The sequence below is a fragment of the Echeneis naucrates genome, chromosome 23 (assembly GCF_900963305.1).
Source record: "Echeneis naucrates chromosome 23, fEcheNa1.1, whole genome shotgun sequence".
In the NCBI taxonomy this organism is placed as follows: domain Eukaryota; kingdom Metazoa; phylum Chordata; class Actinopteri; order Carangiformes; family Echeneidae; genus Echeneis; species Echeneis naucrates.
Genome location: NC_042533.1, coordinates 493,592 through 520,697, shown reverse-complemented (window position 1 = coordinate 520,697; position 27,106 = coordinate 493,592). Strand labels below are relative to the sequence as shown.

General features: G+C 45.6%; 1 protein-coding gene across 5 annotated transcripts; it reads right to left on the bottom strand.

The window, feature by feature from the left end:
* Positions 1-326: 326 nt before the first annotated feature.
* LOC115037060 (shaker-related potassium channel tsha2) lies at positions 327-25,909 on the bottom strand. Of its 5 annotated transcripts, none has more exons than XM_029495524.1 (8): positions 25,858-25,909; positions 21,261-21,460; positions 21,053-21,147; positions 20,813-20,937; positions 17,157-17,411; positions 10,050-14,456; positions 7,227-7,350; positions 327-5,536 (listed from the first exon to the last, which is right to left on the bottom strand). In XM_029495524.1, the coding sequence occupies exon 6, from the start codon at positions 13,377-13,379 to the stop codon at positions 11,937-11,939; it is 1,443 nt and encodes a 480-aa protein (XP_029351384.1). In that variant the 5' UTR covers positions 13,380-14,456; positions 17,157-17,411; positions 20,813-20,937; positions 21,053-21,147; positions 21,261-21,460; positions 25,858-25,909; the 3' UTR covers positions 327-5,536; positions 7,227-7,350; positions 10,050-11,936. The 5 variants fall into 5 exon arrangements, with proteins under 5 accessions (XP_029351384.1, XP_029351386.1, XP_029351385.1 ...); XM_029495526.1 differs by lacking the exon at positions 7,227-7,350 and having other exon boundaries at positions 327-5,330; positions 5,428-5,536; XM_029495525.1 differs by lacking the exon at positions 7,227-7,350 and having other exon boundaries at positions 10,050-10,228; positions 11,674-14,456.
* Positions 25,910-27,106: the final 1,197 nt, after the last annotated feature.

The following is a 27,106-nucleotide window of genomic DNA, read 5'->3' as shown; positions in this document are numbered from 1 at the left end:
TCATGTGACTCTGGGGTTTGGACAAAAGGTCAGACCCTCATGAGGACGAGCGACAGAGAAGTTTTCAGGAGAATAAAAGTAGCTGCAGATTCGGGATGTCTGTGTTAATGTTCCTGGTTCATTTGTGGTTTTTCTGTTTCTGATGTAATGGATCTGTCTCCCTGCAGCTCGCCGTCATTACTTTTGAATGAGGCCTGAGACTGAGCGCAGGATCAGGGAGGCCAGATCTCCCCGGAGCTACATGACTCCGCCAACAGTTAGAAAAATGATACAACATTGTTCAAGTCGTGTCGACAGAAGACAAACAAACTCTCCTGTCCGTGTTATACAGTGGAGCACAGTTCATTTATTTATTAAACATAAGTAGAAACATAAAGCCCCGTTAACTTTAATATGCATTATATCATAATATACAAATCATTTACAACATTGCAGAACATTGAAGAGAAAGAAAAGGCCACGTTAAACGTAGTCACAACTAGTATTCAGAATGACTCTGTTGTGCATATACAGTGTGTACGATCCCAAGCCAGACATTTATTACAGTGTGTTATTTAACTTTGTACCTGTCATACAAACACAGACACTCCAAGTTAACAAAAATAAAGTCTATCATAAGAGGTTTTCAACACTGAGGACAACAGTTTAGGTTCTGCAGACAAAGTTGTTTTTTTTTTTTTTGTCAGTTGTATCAGCTGTTTGCAGGAAGTGCAAAACAACATGAAACAAACAAACGAACAAACACACAAACACACACTTCAGTGAATGAACACAGGACTGACTTCAAACACTTGGAGACAAATTGCAGTTGTTACACTCATGCCGATACGGGTTTATATTTACTTCTTGTTTTTTGCAGTCATTCTCTTCGTATTCTTTCAACATCACTTTCTTTAAAGTCAACTATGTTTGACATGAAGTTGAGTCTGGAAAGATTCAACACATTTATAGACATTTTTATGTGAATTTATCCTGATTATTACTTTTCCAGATCAAACAAATGATGGAAAATATGAAGTCAATAAATTAAACAAGTTGTAATTCATTCAAAACATCCAACAGAATCAGATAAATCCAAAGTTGGTCATTTGAAATGATTCAAGTGATTTTACAAGAAGGTGAATAATTTCAACCTTTCCTCTTTAGTTTTTAATCATCATTGTAAAAAGATGCTGTTTGGTAAAGTTTCATTATTCAGCTTCCATGATGACAAATCTAAATGTTACATCAGGATAATTTTACTCCCACCTCTTAAACTAAACAAACACTAAAGTGGACTCAAGGCCTCTTACTAGTTTTACTTTCCCAGCGCTTTGAGTCTCCACCAGTTTTTTGATCAACTCCATCTGAAGAAAGCCCCTCATATGTGACTGAAAGCTCTGGGAAATTAATGGAACTGAAGCCAACTTTTTCTCACTACTTTTTTGTCCAATCAGTCTAATCAAAAATTCAGCGTACAGAAAATAGTTGGTTTAATTCAGATTTTCATCATCAGTACTTGTTATCGTTGGTCATTAGTTAACAGCCACATTGTCAATGACACGCTGATATTCATCTGTAAATGAGTGAAAAAACACCTGAAGCACAGAAAGAATGAAGTGCAGTGGAACAGGCATTCAGATTTCTACTGAATTAAAGTGAACTTCAGAAGCCCAGAGTGCTCGTTGGTGCAAATATTTCGTGGTAAAGTTTTCTCCAACTAGAACAGAATTTTATAGTCCTGCTGTTGTTTGTACTCAGAAAGCTGTTATTAAGAAAGTTCATAACTAAAACTTTTTCTTTCATCTTTTAGGACTCTGAGACTTCCCATAGTTATAAAAGACAATTACTATATTTATGTGATTGTGAACTAAATTCATCTTTAGCTAAAATAAAAGTTACCTGATGACAACAAACAAGCAAACAACGGCACACCACACTGAGCTTCTGTAGATTTCTTTTCTTCTCCTTCAGGAAGACTGCTTACTGTAGATTCAATACATCATCTCTACAGTGTTAATATGAAAACACACTTACTTCAGATGCATTTAACAGGGTGAATAACGGAATCAGACTATGATTAAGGCACTATTAACTTTTTCTGCACAGACGGGATCAGCCCGACGAGTCACCTTGACATACTTTTCTGCATTATTGCTGTTTGATGAAAGAGTGTGTTTACTGCATGTTTCTAAACGACATCTGCTGGTTTTCTTTCTGCAGTTAACGCTGACTGACGGAGCACTGAACAAGATTCGAACCCTTCAGACATGAATAATATGACTTACATGTTAAAGGATAGTTTTTACTAAGAGATACAAAGGCAGGAAATTTGGTTTCAGGAGTGTATGTGCGTGTTTTTTATTGAGATGAAACGATCTGACAAAAGTGACGTCTGAATTTCTTCACTCATCTGTTTTTGGACTTTGTTGTCGTCCAGTTTTTGCTGTCGACAGTAAACACAATGACAGAACCACGGGTTTGCACCTAATGAGCAAAAATGAATCATCTGCGTTTTCTCTGACTGTTTATTGTACACAAAATTGAATGTCATGTGCTTATTTATCCAGGGCCTCTTCCAAACAACCACAGCTCTCTTTGTGTCTCAATATTTTTGAATTTTCTCCAATTTGCAGGTGAGTTGCTCGTATCACAAGACTGAAATTGATTATTTCAAACTGTCAATTAACCTTGCAATTATTTTCATGACTTATTATTTTGTTACTAACATGCCTACTAAAAAAACAAAAAAGAAATGTTTCATTGTTTAGGCCACAAAAATTTAAATGAATTGTTTATCACAAGACAGATTATTTTTTTCCAACCAATCAATCTTTTACGTGACTAATTGCTGCAGCTCTTATGCATATTAAATCCTAAATAAGCAGAATCTGTTATTATTCGGAGTGAATGGAGACGTATCTGTAACTCTGCAGGGTTAATTTTGTTACGTCATTTCCAGCTCTTCATGTCGTCGGCTCACACTCTGACTGTTTTTAAAGCCTTTTTCTACACTGATGAGCTCACAGGGATGAACCAAAGGATGAAGGTAATACACACATGATGTCATTAAATGCACTTTTTGCCCATGAAAATGTTTGAATGGAAACGCTGAATGTGACACATCTGCATGTGCAGTCGTCTGAAAACACATGGAGATAGAAACTGATCAGGATTAAAGATTTATTTTATCAAAAATAGATCACAATGGAAGATTGCCAAAATGAACAACAGCTGACAATAAGAGAAAACAGAAAAGAATTATTTTGTCTCCACCTGATGTTTAGCGAGCTCAGGAGTCACTCTCACTAATACTTCCTCTCGTTTTTGCATGAAAATGAGACAATGTGTTGAGAAGCCTGGACTGAACTCTGCAGCTGATGATGGACATGAAGCGTTAATATCAAGTGATGCTTAAATACGTGGACATGAAGACAAGTCTGTCTGCTCTCACAGAGCAAATGTGGTGTTATTATTATCATTATTATTATTCTCATTGGTTCTGTTATTGCACGTACAGTACGCAGAATACATTAATCATCAGGAGTAATGCCCAGTGACAGCTCATCAGTGACTCTGTCAAACACAAATCTCCCTTGGCTGTTTTTACATCTAACCAAAGCAGAATTCCATCCAGACCAAAGTGCAGAGTTTTTACAGTCTGCTGTTTTATGATGATGCTGATGAAAAGGGAACATTTTGGGAAAAGCGTCTGTTCGTCTTCAGGCCAGAATGGGAGTCATTTGGTTCAGCAGAAAGACAGAAACCCCAAACTCCATCTACTGACCATCAAAAAGAAGTCAGATTGGAGTGAAGTCTATGGGAAAATGTCCCTCCTCCTCTCTGATTTATTAGCCCAGTAAACGTTTTCCTGATGAGTTTATGGTCTCTTAGTCTTTATGGCTACTGTTTGATTGACAGACTGCACCAACCAATCAGGAAAGAGTACAGAGTGGGTCAGATCCAGCCCTCTCTCCTCCTCCAAACATGGTTAATACTGGTGTCAAAAGACTAAGATGGCTGCTGAACAAATTCCACCCTTAAAGCTTGAAAACGTCCCGCTCACACTGCCTACTTTGTGTAATAATTCTCCAAAATGTGTCTGTTTACAAGAATTACTCATCACCCTCAGAACTGCAGCTTTCTTCAGTGAATTGGAGAAACCTCAACAGCATTTTAGACTCTTGGTTGTCACTAAATCCCAATAGAACCTCAAATCAATAAATCATTAGGGTTTGGAGCGGTTTAAACACGCTCCGCAGTCCATTATTGCCCTCAAATCAACAATTATACACTGATCCAACATCATTCACATTGACACACACTCATTTTGAAAAATGTTACATATAAATTAATAAAATGTGCAAATAAAACATTATACTTAACATTGCTTTGCTTTAGTCAGGCTGGATGACACATATTCTTCTTCATATGACGGTGATACATAGTTGAGTGTTTCTTGGATTTCTTTAAGTTATTAAATGGCAGTTTATAGAGCATTTGGTTTATTTTTTTTAATTGCACCAGATTATTGAAAGCTCAACGCAGGTCTAATGACTCTGTTGGGATTATGGAGTTAATGCTGACGCCGTTCAGATGTTAAAGCTTCTGTCGTTAATGAGCGGACACTGAGGTAGATGTTATTGATAGATAACGGATATTACAGCATTCTGATCAGAAACGCAAGCATTCAGAACTATTCAATGAAAGTAAGATGTCATGTCTGCGTTTGATGCCTTTCAACTGTCGTTTGTCCTAATTTCCAGCACAGACGTTCCTATAAGTGCCAGGCCACTTTCTGTTGGTAAATTTTATTGTTTTCAGCAGGCCAGACATTTTCATCAGAGCTGCCAACTGGAGCTGCTTTGATTTTGTTTTTTTACCGAAGCAAAAATGAACAAAATTAAACATAATAGCAAAATGTTAAAAAGCTGCCGCTCCTTATAAAACATATACAATATGATACTTTAAAAAAATATAGATTTTGCAGCTAACTCCATGAGTCAAACGGTTATTTGAATCAACTTGATAGTGATGAGTTGTGGTCGTTGTTGTTCCCATAGTTTGCAGTGCTTGGTTGAGCCATCAACACAAAAGCCAAACTTGTTTTCTTCTGTTTACATGCTCTACTTTCCAAGCATGCAATAATATGTTTTGGTTTGTATATGATATGCAACATACACACAGGACTCACAAGTGTCTCTACAGCAAGAGAAGCGATCTCCCAAAGAACATCTACTTGTGAATATATGCAGGACTCCGTTAGTCTGCACGCATGTTGTAAGTCTATTTAGCATTGTGATGATTCAAGTAACGTTTGTCGTACCTCAGAGTCCGACTGTAGCTTCGCTCTGTGCAAAGAAAAATCAGTCAGAATGTCCTGGTGTCATGGCAAGGCGTCTCATAGCTCCATGTTTCCTATGAGTGTCAGTGTTTGTTTTACTTCACCTTCGTCAGAGGGAGATGAAGAAGAGGAGGGAGGACGGGAGTCGGGCTGTTATAGTCTTTTGGTTTGACAAGGCGCTGTGAAGTGAAGGGCGAGCTCATCGTTCTTCTCCTGAACAGAAAAAGGACAACACTGTCGTTAAGTATCTAAATACAAACAGCATGTGACTCTGTCACATTCAGGATCAGCCAGCAATCAAATGATACAAAAACCCAAAACAAATGAGATTTTTTTATATTTTTATATTTGCCATCGCCCCCAGGTGACTGAAAATACAGTTGTGTTTTAAAAATGGATCAGAGGATTTGTGAGGAGCTTTTATTAGCATCAAAACTAAATAAAAACATCACGTTACGACGATGTGGTTCCATCAGTTGTTGATCATGGTGTGACAAAAATCACTGATACACACTATGACTGCAATAGGAATGGAAATACACTTTACACTTTTTCTCAACCAGGCTCTTGTTTTCCATCACCAGAAAAATAAAGTCAGCCTGAGTCCGAACCATTATCCCGATCAGACACAATAACAGGAACAGCACCAACAACACACTCTTCCTCACTCCTGTCATCAGCTACACACAAGCACACACACTCCAGGCCATCTTCATCATCATGGTCACATGCTGAAGAAGCAAAGCCAAGGACAGGACAAACCAGCACCATGTCTACTGAGTCTTCACTGTGCACACAAAGAGCAGCCGGGCAGAAAAACAGAACAACATTTTTAAAAAGCCCCAAACAATGACACTCATACAGTAACATCCATGTGGATTACTCTACTCCAATCACAATGACCGAGATTAAATCCAAGCAGATCTTGCTTGTCTCAACACAACCTGAGCTGTCCCGGAGCAGGAGCCTCAGATCTTAAATGACTTTGGACTCAGATCTGGACCCTGGTGGGAAAAAGTCTGGATTAAAAACTGTCCTCCAGACAGGATGTGACGAGTTGAAGCAGGACAAGCCGGCAGCCGGTGAGCTGGACCATAAACAGAAGCAGTCAAACCAGCTGTGTACTGCACATAATTTGTAAAATAATCCAGTGAAACTGCTCTGTGTGTTTTGCCGAGCTTCACTTCACTCCAGCAGATTCTGCAAGGTATTATCAGCTGGCATCTGTAAGCATGGCTGCACATTTTCCATGTAGTAGCTACTAAAAATAGACTGTTCTCCAGGAAGGAGAGGGAAGGGGACGTCAAGTCAGAATATCAGAGGGATTGTAAAGGATCACACATACATTATACAAAGACGATGGCTAATTGCCTCCACATAATGTGTTATTATTAGCTAATCACATGAGGCTGATCGCACCAACAGCAGCACCTGAACTGTAACCTGGACAAACTCTGATCCTGATCTTAACCTTTATGATGCTGACTTTCATCCAATCCTCATCTGATCCTAATCCTGACTTTAAAACTGATTAAATCCAAACCGCACGTTTGCTTCATCAAAGTCAAATCATGAGTTAATGATCTGATCTCCAGTTGTGGACCAACAGTCTATTTATAGTTGTGGTAGGTAAACTGGGGCCCGTGGACCCAATCGGGACATCCAATAAAAACATCTGTGTCTAAACCTGTCTCACTAAAAATGACTTCTCATCAAGTCTGAATAACAACAACAGAGTGAACAGCCTGAAGCTCTGTGGATGTTGTGATCCGGTTACCATGGCGACCGCGGGCTCAGCAGCTGCTGTCGACGATAGTTTGACGCCGTGCTGGTCAAGGTCCCCGTGTCTGTAATTCATCAAGTGGAATGACATAAGTGTCTTTAAATAATCACGACCCCTGACCTGAACGAGCGTGTCATGCTGACCGGTCTGCTGTGTTTGGAGCAGAGCGCAGAAGGATCACAACTTCATCTGTTAATTGAGCTTCTCTCCGTCAGTAGAAACTGCTGCACTGTCCACCATCAGCCTACGACAGAGCCACACACATGGCACACTTAAACCCCATGTTTACCTTGAAAACAGATCAGTTTACAGCAGCTAAATATTTGAGAGAGAGACGGCTTTAGCAGAGGGGCCAGGAGTTAATGGAGGAGGCAGCCGGGTGGAGGTTCTGGAGGTCCAGTGCAGTAGAACATGCAGATGGAGGCCAAACTGGTCCAGTCTCTGTCAGAACAGAGTTGGTTTTAAAAAACCATCTCCGGCAGAAACTGAGTGAGCAGCTGCAGCAAGAAAAAGATCAACTGGAGGAGAAATGGCTTCAGGCTGAGATGGTGAGAGAAGGTCATGAGCTGATTAGAACTGCACAATTTATCACAATTTAAGTCCAACTGAAATCTAAATATGAACAAGTGGAAAAAAAAGGAGCTATTTCTGTGTAAAATCATAATATTTGTGTTTTTCAAGAGAAGGCCAATAAAAACTGGATTTCCTTTATTAGCGCAAAAGAAAATGGTCATTTGCACTTTTACCTGCCATGATGATCATTACATCAGGATTTCTTTGCTGAATCGATCCAGGAGCTGAGGACTGAATAAGTCCCTGTCAGCAGAGTATCTGGTATCTGAGCACAGATCTGTGACCTGGGCTCTGTTAACAGGGCCAGAAAAACATCTGGAGGTCATTACTGATTTTGTGAAAAGACTTTTTCAGAAGGTGAAGATGAATTTGGGAATTATGAAGAACCGTCATGTGTTTTATCCTGTGCCCTCCCTCTCCTCCATCTTCACCTCCACACTGCTGTTTTTGTCTGGACCCGTTAGTCTCCTATGAAGTGGAAAAATGAGTGGGGGGGGTGTAACTCACTGTGGGCCACTTGAGGCTTCGGGACAGATTCCCACAGCAGTGACAAAGACGCTAACAATAGCTGTCATAGCGTAACTCTGCTCCGTCAACAGCAGCAGTGTCATTCAAGGGGAAACCTGTTTACCTCCGCCTGCATCGACTGCATATGTTCAGAGAGGACACACGGGGCATGAGGAGGGAGGGGGGAGGACACAAGAAGAGCTTTTGACCAAGAACCCTGCCAGGGGGGGGACAGTCAGTTAGTGCGATGCTGTCATGTCTGACACTGTTATGTAACTGTAACATGGGAGCTGGGTGGTGGGAGAGCAGCTGAAGGTTCATACAACACGCTCCAAACATGATTTATTTTCCGTCGCAGAGAAACAAACCTGTTAATCGTGACCCAACAGTACTGACGTCTCCTACTGCTGCAGCTCAAAGGTAGAAAGACACGAAGACATCAGAGAACGAGCAACCGATTCCATGAATGTGATAAAACCATCCATAAGCTGCAGGTAACTCCAGCCAGACTCTTTACAGCCTCTCCATAAAAGAGATAATTAATTAGATACACTCAGGTGGCAGTTTGTTAGGAACAGCAGGCTGAAGTCCTCCATAGTGTTCAGCTGTAATGAAGCTGCTCAGCTCTGATCACTGTGAGGATGGAGTGTATCACATTACAGAGAGGCGTTTCTAATATTTAGACCACCTTCACAGCTATGAATGGGGTGAACAAAATTATCAAGTGTCACTATGACCTGATGTAGAAAATCGGCTTCTCCTGGACTCACTTTATTTTCAGGCTGACTTTGACCACTGAAGGTGCAGTGGGTTCAGGCTTTCTGTTATGACTCTGGTGCCTGAATGATTCTGAGCTGGAGGAAAGACTGCAGATGATCCAGCTGTGCTGAGCTCCTCCCAGCAGCTGCTGCCACCTGCAGGCTGAGGGTGGGACTGCACCATCCTGATTTCTCTCCTGTTGCTAATGGGTGAGGGTTTTATAGTTTTAATCCTCCACCGTAAACAGCCCACATCTTGTTTTCTAAAGGAGACCACAGAGGACGTGGAGAGATTACACAGCGTCATGTGAACGGTAAAACCAGACTAAAAGGTGAAGTGAGGTGTTGGATCCGGATCAGACTGGCCTTTATTTCTGTGAATCAGCAGGAACAAAAGGCGTCCAGGAAGATCATCAGTCAGAATACAGACCGGAAGTCCGCGTACCTGCTGTGCTGAGAGCCGCCATGTTTCCGGCTTCGTGGAAACAGCATGCTAAAGCCGCGTGCTAATGTCCGTTAGCGCCAGAAAATTAACCACTTTAACCGTTCACTCTTTAACTACAGCTTCACTTTGTGTTGCAATTATTTTTAACTGCAATCACAAAAGTAAAATTCATTCATATTTTCTTACCTGCGACAGTTTTGAACTCGGATTATCTCTTTCTTTGTTTGCCTTTAGCCCGGAAGTTATTTAAAATTACCGACTCAAACGTGAACACGTGGAAGTGAAGCTGGCCAATCAGAGCACAGTGGGCTGTGGGGGTGGGGCTTAAAGAGCCCTCAGCCCAAACAGGTGAACTATTTAAAAAACAAAGATGAATTAAAAATAAGACACATTCAAAAGCCAAGCTCATCTTGTTCAGTGAAGTGTCATCTGTTCGTTGGTGCGGATCTGAATTTGATCCACTAAGTTTAAGCAACATTTTGTTGATGAAATTTTACTTCCAACAATGAGCTTGACTTAATTCAGAGAAACTGGATTGTAGTGTGTGCTTTTTTTGATTTTTTTTTTTTTTCCTTTTAGATTTTCCAAAGCAGATGACTCAAATGGCTGCTCAGTCTGATCATCTGGGTGTGGGTGGAGCTTGGCGCAGGTGGAACTCACCTTTGTTTGGAGCCCTCCGTGTTGAGAATCTGTTGATGACTCCACAGTTATACTCCATCAGGCCTCCATCCATAATAATCCAACCACGGTGAAATCGTATCATCCTTTTATTCCGTCAGTCTCTCAAAAGTCCCCCTTTTTTCCAGCAGGTTCAGTTGATTATTATTCGGATTATTCGTCTGTGGATTCCAGATGAGACCAGATGAGCAGAGAGCTGAAAACCTCCGATACAACAGGGGATCTTATTTCGACATAATAAATGATCTAACTGGTCAGCTGTGCAAATTACAAAGTAAATGTTGATCAATTGACACAGAATTACTAAATTTACATTTTCCATTCATCTCATTTGTCAACCAGAAAATTATGATCAGATCATATCTGTGGATCAGTTTCATCACTATCCGGATCTATCTTAGCTATAGAGGCAAAATAAAGCCAAACAAATTTTACATTTTTAGAAGTTGGGTGTTAATTTTTTTTTTTTCATGATTAAACTTCATTTTGGCCTTATTTTGCTTCCATAAATAGCAAATAAACTGAATTTGGATGTTTAACACTGTAGATTTAGTGTATTATATACCACTCATGTCATTGTTCCTTTTTTAAAAAGTGCCCCAAGGACATGACACATAACTGCCAGACAAAATATCAGTTTGTCTAAAAACCTAATTTCCACTGATATCACTTTCTTTTTTTCTCTCATGTCAGTCTGTACAGTTTACATCAGTATCAGTCAAGTTCTATAACATTCAAAATATCTTTTTAAAACTATTCACAGTGAGGATTTTCTTGCTTTTCTCAAATTTTACTGCTGTATTGATTTGTTTTGTTCTTTATCTTGAAAATTTGTCAGTTTGAAACCTCAGTGTGGGATCAAGGAAGGTGTGATGGGCTGATTTTAAACAACGTGGATCAGGATGGACCATATTCTGTGTGACTGCAGTGCAGCAGGTGAACTCCGATCACTTTCCTGTTAAACCTTAAACGTGATGCTTCAGTTCCATCTGCTGAAGTCGACAACATGGAGGCTTCCACAACATGGTGGTTTTCTGGCCTCACAGTTTCAGCCTGCGTCCTTTCATTCCTGTGGCAGACAATACAGAAAAGTCTGGAAGGTTGCTATAGAAACTGCATCCACCGAAAGATGCAGGGACTCCCTTCACCCGCACGGTGGCGCTGTTGGTTTGCATTACATAGTTTTCTTTGTTTTGTTTTGTTTTTTTGTTTTTTTTTCCAGGTTCACCTCCTGTCTGCTGCTGAATTAACCGTGCCCGTTCACAGAAGGGTGCGCTGCCCTAATTTTGGTCTTGCAGGCTGATTCCACGGAAGCCTGTTTTATACACTTAAGAGCCATCTGGAATCCAAATCTGTTAATTTGAGTGTAATCGATTTTTCCATCTTTTGATCCAACACTGAGTTTTAGCCTGAATGGAAAGTACATGGGGTGAAATAACAGGTGTGTGTGTGTGTGTGTGTGTGTGTGTGTGTCTGTCAGGCGCCTCCTGCATTAGTCTGTATATTTAGATTAAATTGGTCCTGTTGTTGTGTTTCTGCTGCACGTCGACAGAAAAGCAAATGTAAACTTTAAAGCTGCATCTTAAGGGCAATAAATCACATTTACTAAGAGGAAGGTGGATTTTTAACAGAATAAAGTGCTGCCATCGGCCGCTGGCTCAGCTTCTCTCAGCTCCAGCTCCAGACGCGCGAAATGGAAGACAGTTCGTGTGAAGATGAGTTCTGTGATAATCCACCAGGTTGAAATGATTCCTGTCGATGGCACAAAGAAGAAGCTGGTCAGTCCGAACTCAAACCGGACCGCGGGATGTTGGGAATGACGCCGGGAGCTTCCCTCCGCGCGCCGCCGTGCGTAAAGGCGCGTGTGGCTCAGACGTCGGTGAGCTTCCCGGTGCGGGCTTTGTGCGGGCTGCAGTTGGTGTACTTGATGGAGTCCGCGTCCCCGCAGTCCAGGTAGTCGGACTTGGACAGGGACGGTCTGCTGTCGCTCCTCTTGAACTCTCCGAAGGTGAGCTGCTGCTGGCCGCAGGTCACGTGCGTGTACTGGAGCTGTTCCTCGTGCTCCGTCTCCCGGTGGTAGAAGTAGTTGAAGTTGGACACGATGACCGGAACCGGCAGCGCGATGGTCAGCACCCCGGCGATGGCGCACAGCGAGCCCACGATCTTCCCGCCGATGGTGACCGGACACATGTCCCCGTATCCCACCGTTGTCATGGACACCACGGCCCACCAGAAGGCGTCCGGGATGCTGCTGAAACCCGAGTCCGGGTCGTCGGTCTCGGCGAAGTACACGGCGCTGGAGAAGAGGATGACTCCGATGAAGAGGAAGAAGATGAGCAGGCCCAGCTCCCTCATGCTGGCCTTCAGGGTCTGGCCCAGGATCTGGAGCCCCTTGGAGTGCCGGGACAGCTTGAAGATCCGGAAGACCCGGACCAGGCGGATGACCCTGAGGATGGCCAGGGACATGGCCTGCTGGCCGTTCCCCTGGTGCTCCGCCAGCTCCAGCCCCAGGGTGATGAAGTAGGGCATGATGGCCACGATGTCGATGATGTTCATGATGTTCTTGAAGAAGGCGGGCTTGCTCGGGCAGGCGAGGAACCTGACGAGCAGCTCGAAGGAGAACCAGATGATGCAGAGAGTCTCCACGATGAAGAACGGGTCGGTGAAGGGGTCCGGCTTCTTGGCGCGCCCGGTTCCGTTCAGCGCCAGCTGATCGCCATACGTTCTGGATTCTTCTCGGAACTCCGGTAAAGTCTCCAGGCAGAAGATCACGATGGAGATGAGAATAACCAGCACCGAGACGATGGCGATCCCCCTGGCGGGTCCGGAGCTCTCCGGGTACTCGAACAGGAGCCAGACCTGCCGCTGGAACTCTGTTTCGGGCAGCGGCCGCTCTTCCTCCTTGATGAAGCCCTCATCCTCCTTAAAATTCTCGATCACGTCCTCCCCCAGCTCGTAGAATTTGATCTCCTCCATGAAGATGTCCACCGGCACGTTGACGGGTCTCCGGAGCCGGCCCCCGGACTGGTAGTAGTAGAGGATGGCATCGAAGCTGGGTCGGTTCCGGTCGAAGAAGTACTCGTTCCGGAGGGGGTCGAAGAAGCGCATCCTCTTCCTCGGGTCCCCCAGCAGGGTGCCGGGGAACTGGGCCAGCGTCTTCAGCTGCGTCTCGAAGCGCAGCCCGGAGATGTTGATGACCACCCGCTCGCAGCAGTCCTGGTTCTCGGCTCTCTCCGGGTCGAACACATCCTGGGCGGACAGCGCGGCCAGTGCCACAGTCTCATCCAGGTTCTCTGCGGGCACCACTGTCATGTTCCCCCCCCCTCCCCAGCCAAGGGCGCCGCTCCCCGCTCCTCGGTCCGGTCGGTTCCGCCTCCGACTCCTCCGCGCGTCTTTGGAAACCAGCCGAGCGTCTCCGCGCGTCTCTGTCTTTGTTGTCTGTGAGTCGGCGTCACGTCTGCGGGCGGGCTGGTTCCGTTGGCATTGTGGTGCCCCCCCACCCCCTGAACCGGCTCACCTTTAGCCGTCCGCAGGCTGCTGTGGTCTGGACTATCGGCTGTCACATTCACAGCATTTTAAGCAGGCTTCGCCCTCCCCGAGCTGACGTGTGTGCACGCTCCCTCACTGGGGGGGGGTAAAAACACACATGCACGCACATATGCCCGGGATGAATCCGATACACACATCCGGCAGCAGGCATGCACGATGTGTTGTGTGTCCGTGCACACGCAGCTGTGCGTAATGAACCTGCTGTCTCCGGCTCACGGTGCCCAGCCGGGCTGATGGATGAGGGCATACAGGAAAGGCTGAGGTGGAGCCTGGATGAAGACCTGTAGCTCTGCAAAGTCACGCCTCAACACGAACACGAACCTGCTGACGTTTCCTCCACACAGGTCGGACCGGCAGGACAAACCAGGCGGCTTCATGCCCCCCCCCCCCGGAAAACAGTTTGGGAGCAGCGTGTCTCTGGTGGAGGAAAACACGGCGCCGTGCAACAAGTCCGGAGAGCAGAAAAGAAATAAGGCGAGTTTCTGGGCTGCAGCTCAAAGCTGTGACGTGTTTTCCTAAAATAGCTGGATTACTCCCAGAGCCGCAGGAAAACTTTCTTTTCCCATGGAGAGGCCTCAGGGAGCTGCAGGGGGACAGAGATGTGGGTGAGTCAGCTGATGTTTCATCATTCAGGTCAGATGGACCCGATTCAGGTGAAAACAGAAAAGGAAAAGATCACTTCCTGTTTGGTCCTCACAGGTCACCGGGACTTTTACTTTGGAAGTATCAGGCCTCATTTCCTGAAGGCTGCTGGCTTTCCAGACAGAGCGGCCTGTTTCCAGATGGCACCAAGTGGTCTCAAGTCCAGCAGCTGGTCCAGGAGGATCCGTCTGACCCACTCTGCATCCGGAAACACACAGACAGCCTCAGTCCAACACCTCACACACACACACAGACACACACAGACAACCTCAGTCCAACACACACAGACACACAGACACACACAGACAACCTCAGTCCAACACACACAGACACACAGACACACACAGACAACCTCAGTCCAACACACACACACACACAGACACACACAAACACACAGAGACACAGACACACACAAACACACAGACAGCCTCAGTCCAACACACACAGACACACACACACACACACAAACACACAGACAACCTCAGTCCAACACACACAGACACACACACAGAGACACAAACACACAGACACACACAGAGACACACAGACACACACAGACAACCTCAGTCCAACACACACAGACACACACAGACACACACAGACAACCTCAGTCCAACACCTCACACAGACACACACACACAGACACACACAGACACACAGACAGACAGACACACACAGACAACCTCAGTCCAACACCTCACACAGACACACACACACAGACACACACAGACACACAGACACACACAGACAACCTCAGTCCAACACCTCACACAGACACACACACACAGACACACACAGACACACAGACAGACAGACACACACAGACAACCTCAGTCCAACACCTCACACAGACACACAGACACACACAGAGACACAGACACACACAGACAACCTCAGTCCAACACACACAGACACACACAGAGACACAAACACACACAGACACACAGACAACCTCAGTCCAACACACACAGACACACACAGACACACACAGACAACCTCAGTCCAACACCTCACACACACACACAGACACACACAAACACACAGACAACCTCAGTCCAACACCTCACACACACAGAGACACAAACACACACAGACACACACAGACACACAGACACACACAGTGACACACAGACACACAGACAACCTCAGTCCAACACCTCACACAGACACACACACACAGTGACACACAGACTCACACAGAGACACACAGACACACACAGACACACACAAACACACAGACACACACAGACACACACAGTGACACACAGACTCACACAGACACACACAGTGACACACACAGAGACACAAACACACACAGACTCACACAGACACACACAAACACACAGACACACACACAGACACACAGACACACAGACACACACAGTGACACACAGACACACACAAACACACAGACACACACAGACACACACAGAGACACAAACACACACAGACACACACAGACACACACAGACACACACAAACACACAGACACACACAGACACACACAGAGACACAAACACACACAGACACACAGACACACACAGACACACACAGACACACAGACACACACAGTGACACACAGACACACACAGAGACACAAACACACACAGACACACAGACACACACAGACACACACAGACACACAGACACACACAGACACACACAAACACACAGACACACACAGACACACACAGAGACACAAACACACACAGACACACACAGACACACAGACACACACAGACACACACAGTGACACACAGACACAGACACACACAGACTCACACAGACACACACAGACACACACAGTGACACACACAGACACACACAGACACACACAGACACACACAGACACACAGACACATACAGACACACACAAACACACAGACACACACAGACTCACACAGACACACACAAACACACAGACACACACAGACACACACAAACACACAGACACACACAGACTCACACAGACACACACAAACACACAGACACACACAAACACACACAGACACACAGACGCACAGACGCACACAAACACACACAAACACACAGACACACACAGACACACAGACACACACAAACACACACAGACGCACACAGACACACACAGACACACACAGACGCACACAAACACACAGACACACACAGACGCACACAGACTCACACAGACACACACAAACACACAGACACACACAGACACACACAGACACACACAGAGACACAAACACACACAGACACACACAGACGCACACAGACTCACACAGACACACACAAACACACAGACGCACACAGACACACACAAACACACAGACACACAGACACACAGACACACACAGACACACACAGACGCACACAGACACACACAAACACACAGACGCACACAGACGCACACAAACACACACAAACACACAGACGCACACAGACACACACAAACACACACAGACACACACAGACGCACACAGACACACACAGACACACACAAACACACACAAACACACAGACGCACACAGACGCACACAGACACACAGACGCACACAGACACACAGACGCACACAGACACACACAGACGCACACAAACACACAGACGCACACAGACGCACACAGACACACACAGGCACACACAAACACACAGACGCACACAGACACACACAAACGCACACAGACACACACAAACACAAACACACACAGACACACAGACACGCACACAGACGCACACAGACACGCACAGACGCACACAGACGCACACAGACACACACAGACACACACAGACACACACAGACACACAGACACAAACACACACACACAAACACACACAGACACGCACAGACGCACACAGACACACAGACACAAACACACACAGACGCACACAGACACACAGAGCAGTTGGTAGTTTCTTACATCGGCCTTTAGACGTTCTCTGGAAGCGGTTTTGTCTTCTTGTTGGACCTTCATCTGTGATGAGGTTGATCCACGCCGACAGACAGCCAATGGGCTCATTTCTTCTCTGCTCCTCCGGCAGAGCAGAACATTTCACAGAACCGTATCAGCAGTTTCCCATGATGCCCCACTGCTCGCACTGGTCAGGTCACTGGGAGCCAACGTGAGGGCCGCAGTCTGAGGATGGTTCCCACCCTCTAAGGCCTCCATCTGTCACTATAATTAACAGTCAAAGGGATTTTTAACTGTGTGGTTCTGGACCACTTCAGGGGTCGGACATGGAAAATGTCTGGACCTCAGGAGGGTCACCCTGAACCCCACCCTGAAAACATGCCAGTAAACTTTGAAGAAACCCAGCAGACAGTTATATAAGACCGTTTACTCCGAATCTGCAGTGAGTGAGCACAGAACCTTCATGATGTTCTCAGGTGGTCCAGTCTAGAGAACTCCAACAAAAACCAAGAAAGTTACTGTTTTAATTTCATATGATGAACTACTTTCCCGAAAACAGGAGCGAACTTCATACATGTGGAATTAGGACATGAGCATGAATTCCTCCAGCACATAACGAACACACAACACGCTCTGATAATGTAGGACACATCCCAGCAGTCAGGCTCACTGAGCCATAAACCCGTTTCTACTCCAGAGGCCTCAGAAAAACCTGGTTTCAGGACTAAAGAGCTGGTTCCCCTCAGCCCCACCCGGATCGGTTTGTCAGACTTCATGCCTGCTGAGTTTGAATTCCCTCGAAGATACCAAGGTCAAGACTGGAGAGGATTTTGTTTGTTTGTAATTTGTCTGACCATAAACTCAATAAATACTTCTTTCTAACTGAATTTCTATGTCTGAAGACTTATTCTGTATTTAAATATAATTTAGGGTTCATTAAATTCGGTGTAAAATGGTGGGCCTCTGTGGTCCCTTTGTCTAAAACACCACTCTGTCCTTGATGTCACTGCGGTGCAATGACAAATTAGAATTGGAAATTTTGTGTAACTAAGGTTATTTGCTCATATTTGCCTCCACACTGGAGCTTCTGTTCTCCAAAGGCTCGGCACAAAGACGGACTCAGGGTCATATCAGCTTCAGATCTTGATAGGAAAATGGAGAGAAACTGGGTTAATGTTTCAGGGAGCTGATGGGAACTCTGGGGAATCCACAGGAAGACAATCTGTCAAATATCACAGTAAAACACTGCATGTGTTGAAACTTCTGTTTGATGGCTGAAGCTTCAGGATCTCTTCTGAATTATTGGCACAGGAGGATTTCGAGATGAGTTTCCTCCTCTGACATTAATTTTTAATTGAAGTCACTGACACGTCTGGGTTCGTTACAGACCTTTGAACACCTCGTTATAATTATTAACTGCTGCCACATAAACAGCAGCCAGAGAAAGAGACAGAAAAAGAGTTTCTGTTTATCAGCTCCAGAGCAAAGGTTGGAGCAAAATAAAATGTTTCACCATGAGTCGTCCAATTTAGTCATAAAATATACGAGGAGGTTATGTTGTATTTTAATAAAGGGATGTAAAACAGAATGACTAATGGATGATTGAATAAAATCAATATAAAAGATAACATTCAGGGAAGTTCACAAGTGAGTCAATGTGCATTTTAACTTATTACATACATATATAATATGTATGTTTTTATAAAGATAAAATCCAGTCCTGATGGAATTAGAGAGGCCCTTCAGAATAAAAGCCCGGGGCAATATTAATTATTTGTGTGAAATTTATCAACTACAAACATCGGAAAGCAGCTCAGTGAGAGTCAGAAACAGGAATCCTGCGATAAAAATCCTGCCTGATGTTTGTTTGCTGTGTACGGCTGGCTGAAGGTGACCTCTCAGGTAATGTGAGTGAGTCTGAGGCCGTTCAGTCTTCACGTACGACTGATGCCGGGATACATTAGGAGATTAAATGGTGGACCAGCAGAGTGATGAGTCCACTTCCTGCTGTGTTCGCTCCTCTCAGCTTGTTCTCTGTTAATGTGACAGACTTTAAATGTCAGACCGTCCGACATCAGAGAAAATGTCCAGCAGAATGAAAAGAGTTAATGATGCTGCAGCACAAATATAAACCGAACAAATTCCTGTTGTGATCAGTTATCTGTGCAGCAGCAGGATCACACCTCCACCCTGGTAATAACCTTTATTATTTTACACACCTTAACTCAACAGGTGTCCAGAAGCTGGAGCAAACAACAAAGACTTCAGCGGGGAGGGGGGTCAAAATAAAGAGAGACAAGCTTTTATCTTCTTCTATAAAACTACCTGACTCCCTCCAAAAGGTTTATACTTTCTGTTTCAGTCGGCTCACAGAATCTTGGGGACCCGGTCCAGTTAAAGGGGCAGAACTCTTTTGTCAGGAATTGATGTAAAATCATATTTCCAATCTTTATAGAAGGTCCAGATAAAGATCCAGAACTGGTGGTATGTAAGTGTCTGGTCCAGGACCAGGACATCTGGATCATTTATCATGAAATAGAATTTTTCTTTTTTGTGTGATTCCATTCTGAGTGTGCGGCCTCTGAGTGCCCCCCCAGGCTTCAGGAGATCGACCCCCCCACAAACACATCCATATAGAAAATGACCAGCACATTAGACCTGCTGGGGGGGGGGGGGGGCATATTCACAGTCGATCCAGAATCAATCACATTGCATCAGTTTGTGTGATGGACTCTGATTACAGCCGTCCATGTTTCCAGTGTGGGGGGGCCTACAGATCCAGAGAAGAATCAGCTGATTCGATAAGAACAAAAGAATCCTCCGTCCGATGTCACATTCAGTCTCCATCTTCCACCTCTGATCCATTTCTGGGTCACGGGGGTTCTGGAGCTAATCCCAGCTCACCCTGGACAGACCTACAGACAGTTTAGAGTCACCTATGAACCCAAACAGGACGTCTTTGGAGGCCCCAGGCCAGGAATCGGACCAGGACCTCCAGAGAGAACCACTGTGACACCGTGCTGCTCTTAACAGTAACATTCACATCATAATTCAAACACCTGAACATACAGGTGACCCAGGTCCGACCTGATCAGACCAGGTCTCAGTTCAGGTCTGATCCATCAGCTGTGAGAGGGAAGTCCAGGTCTGGGACTCAGTCTGTTCAGCAGCAGCAGACTCACATCAATAACTTTTATCCACAGCAGCATGTGGCCGACTCTAATGTGACTAATTTGGGGGCTGGTTGGTGGATCAGCAGCCCGGGCTGGGGGGGCGGGGGGGTTGTTGACTGATGGATCTGGATTCCTGCTCCAACACTAAAGCAAACAATGAATGTCCTGAAAAGCCTGCTCTTATTTTTAGGGTCTGACTGCATTTTACGTAATGGGTCAGTAATAAGAATAGCTCCATCAATCACTGAGCTGCAGCGTCCAAACGCTCTGGGAACTGTGGGATCAGAAAACAGAGAGGCCCAGACCACGAGTCCAGTCCAGTGGAGGACCGGAGGACGGACGGACACACTGGCTCTGCTGAATTCAATCAAATAAAAAGTTTTTTCTGAGCTCCTCCTCCCCTTCCTTTCTCCTCTTTTTCAGCCCTGAAGCTGAAACACGCTTCAGGGCTGAAATCTAAACTCTTGTTTAATATGCAGGAGTTTCATTCACCTTCAGAGTTCTTTTCCTCGTCTGATCCTTTTATTTTGGAGGTGGGTCCCTCCTCTTCCTGTGTGGTTCTGGTCCCCAGAGCCTCAGCTGGGTGATCAGGTCATATTTCCACTCTCCTCCCTCCTCTGTAACAAAAACAAAGGTGTGTTTCATTTCCACCTCCACAGCTCACCCCTTCTCTGCCCCTCATCCGGAGACAGCGGGGTCCTGTCACCAAAGGCCACACTTTGTATTTTCTACCTTCAGACTGTCTGGAGCTTTGAAGACATTTATATCGTGATGATAATTCCATTTTGTTTCTCTGACTGTGTTAGTTTTTGCAGCCAATCCTGAATCTGTTGATCAGACGAAGGTTTAATGTGAAATGACTGAATGTGTGAATAAATAAAAATACAGCAGCGCGTTGAACTCTGCTCAGGTGTGCAGGTCAGAGGAGACGGCGTTTCACCTGGAGAGGACAGCAGGCGGTTGTTTTTTTGCAGTGAAGCCTCAGACTCGGCGGTGGAGCTGATTACATAACGGCTGAGCGGGCAGACGGTGCGCGGCGGCAGCTCACGGGCCGGTGCCAGCTCGGTGCCATGTGGCGAGGACGGGCCGATCCACACAGGAAGTGACTGCCGACAGGACTCTGCTGATTCAGGACGGACTCTGGAGTAAACACAACTCAGTGAGTAGTTACACAAAAAGCTGATTTTCTGTTTTAGGCTGAGAGAAACTGAAAGAGAAAGATCGGCCTAACGTCGGCATACTGCGTCTCTGCAGGTGAACACATGTTGTTGTGTTGGTTTGTTTCATTTGTTTAAAGGTCCATACGGTCTAAAGATCCGTGATGTCACATCTGCCGTCTTCAGATGAAGCACTAAAGAGTAAACATGGGATCAGCTGGTTGGTGGGACATTTCAGCTTCAGTGACACGAAACACTGAAATTAAAAGTCCTTTGCTCATCAGTCACCAACACGAACAGTGTTTTCTTTAATTCTGTACTTCTTATCAAAGGTTACTGAGAAGGTTGTTATTCTTTGGACATTTTGAAAAGTTTTTTTTTCCTTTTTCAGGACCAAACCCTTCACATCTGAATTGCTGACTTTCCGTTTCAATTGTCCTGCAGACGGAAAAATGGAGAACGGGGAGATGGACGGCTGCACTGTGACCAGCAGAAACACAATGAAACGGCTCATCTCACCTCCACCACGCTGCAGCCTGCTTTAAATAATGAGCAGGGAAGAACACAATTTCTGCAGTTACTCAGTGAGACGACCCCAATCAAGCAACACAATTACAATGAACTGGAAACTGAAAACTCAACTGTTTTCTGTGAGGAGAGAAAATCCATCAGAGCCCAAGACAGGCTGTTTTACAATTTAAAGGCTGAATGATCTTTGGAAGACGTTTCTACATGATGGAAACAGTAAAATCCCACAATTACTGCACCGAGCTGATGAAGCACAGATATCAAGGCTAGAATGTATTTAGAATATACATCTCATACAGTCTGATGGAGTTTGTCCCGCAGACCAACAACAACAACAGCGACATCAGTCTGACAGCAGGGAGGCTGCATGATCGACGATGATGGAGAACTATTTTCTGGAGGGGTTGTGGCTCGTCTTTCTCCTCCTGTTCGTCCTCTCACACACAAACTGTCATACGTTCGGCTCTGTGTGAAGGTATGAGTTCCCTCCAATCAGACACACGACGGACCGACTGAATGTTTTTCAGTAAATAAAGCCTTACAGACCTGGATGCTGATATCATTCATGCAGCCAGCTTCCTTTTAACCCTGTTAATGCATCAGATGGCACTTTGCCCTCAGACCAGGCAGGAATCTCTGGGGTAATCTCAGCAGGAGCAGCAGGAAGGTGAAACTGCTGGAGGATGCAGCGTTAACTGTGTGTGTAGGTGCAGTGCAGTTGTGTTGTGTGCAAGAGCGGTTCATGATGTATTGTATCGGGGCAGCTGTACTTCAAGATAAGACCGAGTGTTTCTGCGAAGCCTCGAAACAAATCAATCAAGTGCAGAGGCTCTTTTCTCTCTCAGCTCAACCGGTGTCACATGACGGGACTCAGTCCTGATTTAAATCCTGAACATCCATATGTAACCTTCAGCCACAAAGGAGAACATGCCCCCCCCCCCCCCGAAGATCATCAGCCCGTCGCTGTTCTGAGAAGGTGCTCCATCAGAGTCCGAAATGAAAATTCACCACCCGGGCCTGAAGGAGCCAATCCTCTCAGCCGCCCCGCCTCTTCTGAGCCTGATGTTCTTCAGGTTCCTCAGGTTTTAGTTCTGTCTTGATCAGCTGTGGAGCTTCACCTGATGTTCCTGTATCTCCATCCTCAGTATGTTTTGGTTGTAATAACTGTTATTGTCTGAGCAGAATAATCCGTCAGCTCATCGAACAGATAATGATCAAAGGTCACTGAGCGCAGAAGACGTTTCTCCTTCAGACTTTCCCGTCACTGGTTTGTGTTTCAGCTCGTGGCCTCCGTCTTTTCTGTGGCTGAAACTGGAGCCCCGTCCTTCCTCCGACAGCCGAGTCTGTTTGCTGGATCAACCTTTCAGAGGTCAGTCACCTCCACACTGATCTCCCTGACCGGCCGAGCTCTTCTTTGAAAACTTTTGTTTCAAAGTTGTTGTTTTTCGTTGTCTCTGAGCATCAGATTCAGAACGACAGGACAAACACTAAAGGAAGATTCACGGCCATTTTAGTTCACACTCTTCTGTTCTTTAGTCAAAACTTTTCAGCGGACTGAAGGAACCCAGAAAAGGATGTTCTGATCAGAGCCCCCATACGTGTTTGGTCTTTGTTGACCAATCAGAGCCGCTTCTTACACCCCCTGTTCCTCCATTAATCTCTTATTGATATGGATTTATCATTTCATGCAGCTGCTGAGTTTGTTTCTGCTTTTTGTTCTTTCTCTGGTTTGGTTCATGTTAAAATGCAGACCGTCTGCCTCGCTGTCACCAGGCCTGTGATTCAGAACCAGCAGGCCTTCATCTTCCCCTCAGCCCCCCCTTTAACTCCAAACCCCCCCCAGAGTCTGATATCAGGCAGCTGAGGCTAACAATTATGTCTCCTGGGCTGAACTTCCTGTCCCGAGGACGATCATTATCGGGGCAGAACGATGCTCTGCAGCTGATCGGCCGATCGACGTCATCACAGCTCAGAAACAGGAAGGAAGTCAGAAAAGGGATCCAATCGTGACAGGACGTGTCAGAGGGGGCGTGTCAGGAAGGTGGAGGTGTTGGCATCTTCAGGCTAACTGTTATATAAGTGGCTGGGCAGGAGGAGCTGCCAGTGAACGTGTCCCCACCCACTCTTTTCCTCCAACTGCCTTACTCAGCAGGCCTGCCTGAGGTTTGGGTTTCCCTGCTCTCAAAATAACACTGATAAATATGTGGACCCCCACTTAGCCCCCCCACTGCTGCTGCCCTGATCACAGAGGAGGTTCAGGATCCATGTGGAGCCTCTGAGGAATCAGAGCGGACGGAGAAGGTGAAGTTTCTGTGACTCAAACATTGATGAAGTTCAGATGTGGATCGGACGCTGTAATAGATGGTCACGTTGAAAAGACAACACACTTTCCTATTCGTTCCTGTGCCTCACAAGAGGCTCACAAACGTTGGCCTCAGAGTTTGTTCGTGTTGTGAACTGGCCCAGGGTCCAGAACCAGAGTCCAGAACCAGAGTCCAGGTCCAGAGTCCAGGTCCAGGTCCAGAACCAGAGTCCAGGTCCAGGTCCATGTCCAGGCCCAGGTCCAGGGACTGACTCTGAGGCAGATGGTTAACTGTCAGATGATAAACTAAATGGATTTTTCTTTTAAATTAGCTGCTGGTGACTGACAGCTGGCCACGCCCCCTCGTTGGCTCTGGAGGTGGAGCTGACAGTTGTGATGGATGTGACGGATGCTTCATTGCGATTTTGCTGTTGAACAAACACGGGAGGTTTTTCTTTTTAAACAGCAGCAGCAGAGATGGGGTGGGGGGGTAATTTGTGGGGGCTTTTATTGTTGGAGACAGAGCCTGGTGTTCCACTGACAGGGAGGTAGTGGGGGAAGGGGGTGAGTCCATGTCCTTGACAAGGACCTAATTACCTGCAGCAGGAGCAGGAGTGGGGGAGGGGCGGGTTCTGAGCTGCTGTGGATCCATTCGGACCTTCATTTAGATTCATTTATTCAATAGTCATCTGATTCTTACTCTGTGTTTAGACACTGTCCTAATTCAGTTATATTTATCATCAGGTCCAGGTTCTGGATCTGTCTGGAGTCCTGGGCAGGCGTTTAAAGACGCAGTAATTCACAGACCTGTCGGACTAACGGGGGGCTCTTAGCACAACAATTATCCTCCAACTGTGCGTAATTCTCCCAGAGGGCCGCAGGGCTTCAGTCACGACTCAACGCTGACCGTCAAACAAACATGAGAAGAAGTCAGAACTGTGATCGATGTCAGCTCATTCATTCGTCTGTTTCTCATCACATCGTCCGCTGTGAGACGCTGGTCAGAGACCAAAGCGCCTCAGTGTTCTGTGTGATTGACAGACTGTACCACCCAATCAGGACGGAGAACAGAGCAGGTCAGATCCACCTTCTCTGGTTTTCTCTGGTTTTGAAAACCAAGATGGAGGCCAATGAAAATGAAACAGGAGGACGTTTCCTGTCCTGTCGGCAGCCGGCCGGATTCGTAGTTTAGTGAAGAAAAACCAGCTTCTCTGAGGGTTCCCAGCTGGGGGAGTCGTCCTCAATGGTGTGAGCGGCGACAGGTGCAAGCATGGGCTCAGTCCTCTCAGAATAGATTCCCTCCCTCCCCTTCTCATCGCCACCATCCCAGCATTCCTGCCGTGCCGCTCGCTGGGGGGGACAATACGGCGGCTCAGATGACGGACGCTGAAAATCCTCCTGCTGTCAAAGGCTCTACGACTGCACCATGTGACACCTCCACATTTTCAACACCGCCACCGTGCCAGCACAACGCCAGAGTTCAAACACAGCAGGTTTTCACCTTAAACTGCTGAGACCGATGCTGTTTGGACAGGAAAGACGTGACAGACCTGAAGAACTCCCTGTGGTTTGTTGTGTCGTCGAGCCAGACGTCCCCAGGACGGTTCCTGCGGGCTGACCTGCAATACAACAAACACACAACTGCAGTGTGAAAGTGTCTCACTGCCAAGCAACACAAAGTAACATGCACAACATCAATGCTAACAGCTACAAGGAGCTAATTATTGACCAGAACTGTTCAGGTTCAGGAGGGAGGAAATAAAAATGACCTGTCTGTGAAAGCAGCGCTCCAATGGGGGGGGGGGGGGGGGGGCAGTAAAGCATCCAACAGGGAAGGGCACATCCATCACCGCTGGCCCGTCATTGTCTGCTGACAACATCGTAATGATAACGCATCATAAAGAGACGAGTGAAAATGATGATGGGGCAGAAAAAACGAGTTTATTTCAGTCATTGGATCTGGAACACACAGAACTGACTGAACAAAACCATCCAGATGTTCACATCTGTACAGCCTGAAAAACCAAAGCAAAAATACACAACAGCTGCTGCAGTGTGGTGGCGTGGAGGGGCACATACAAAAAAAAGAAAACACACAATCACATCAAACACAACAAATAATGAATAAAATAAAAACACGACCTGTTCTGAGTGCTTTGGAGAGTTTATCTAAAATGGAAACGTCTCCTTGCTCTAATGTCATTAAATCTCAATTTCATTTCCAAAAGCCTGAAATGGATGGAAGATTAATGGAAGTGGTGCCGTGTGAATTTATCACCCCGTCCATGAACTGGTCCTTTCAATGTTCCAGTCAAACAGACCCTGAAATTGTTTCCATGTCTGTAACACACAAATCTTTGCTTCGCATTAATTGCTACTAATTAGTTCATACTTAGCGCCGTAATGATTTTTAACGACTTTAATGAATACTTAACCGACCACCGTGGATTAGGGAGCTACTCAACATGTTTCTGTCTTAAACCTTTGAAAATGGGTTGATTCTGTAAAAGCACATTTGGAAAATAGGAAAATGGATTCCTGATAGTTTGAACATGCAGAGCGGAAAAACAGGCAGATTATTTTACTATGTGGACTTTTTCTGGATCAGCTCTGACTGACCCAGTTCTGGTTCCAGATCTCTGTTTCGTGAGTCCATCGTGATAAAACAGATAATACTAAATACTTAAAAACGAGATGTAACATAAGCACAGCCTGGCTGTGACCTGTTGGAGGAAATATCACTGAACAAATGTGCTGACTCGAATTCAGAGGCATGAATCCATCAGAACCATCTGCAGG

Excerpts from the sequence above, each read along its gene's own strand:
- LOC115037060 (XM_029495524.1), bottom strand. The coding sequence starts at position 13,379 with ATGACAGTGGTGCCCGCAGAGAACCTGGATGAGACTGTGGCACTGGCC.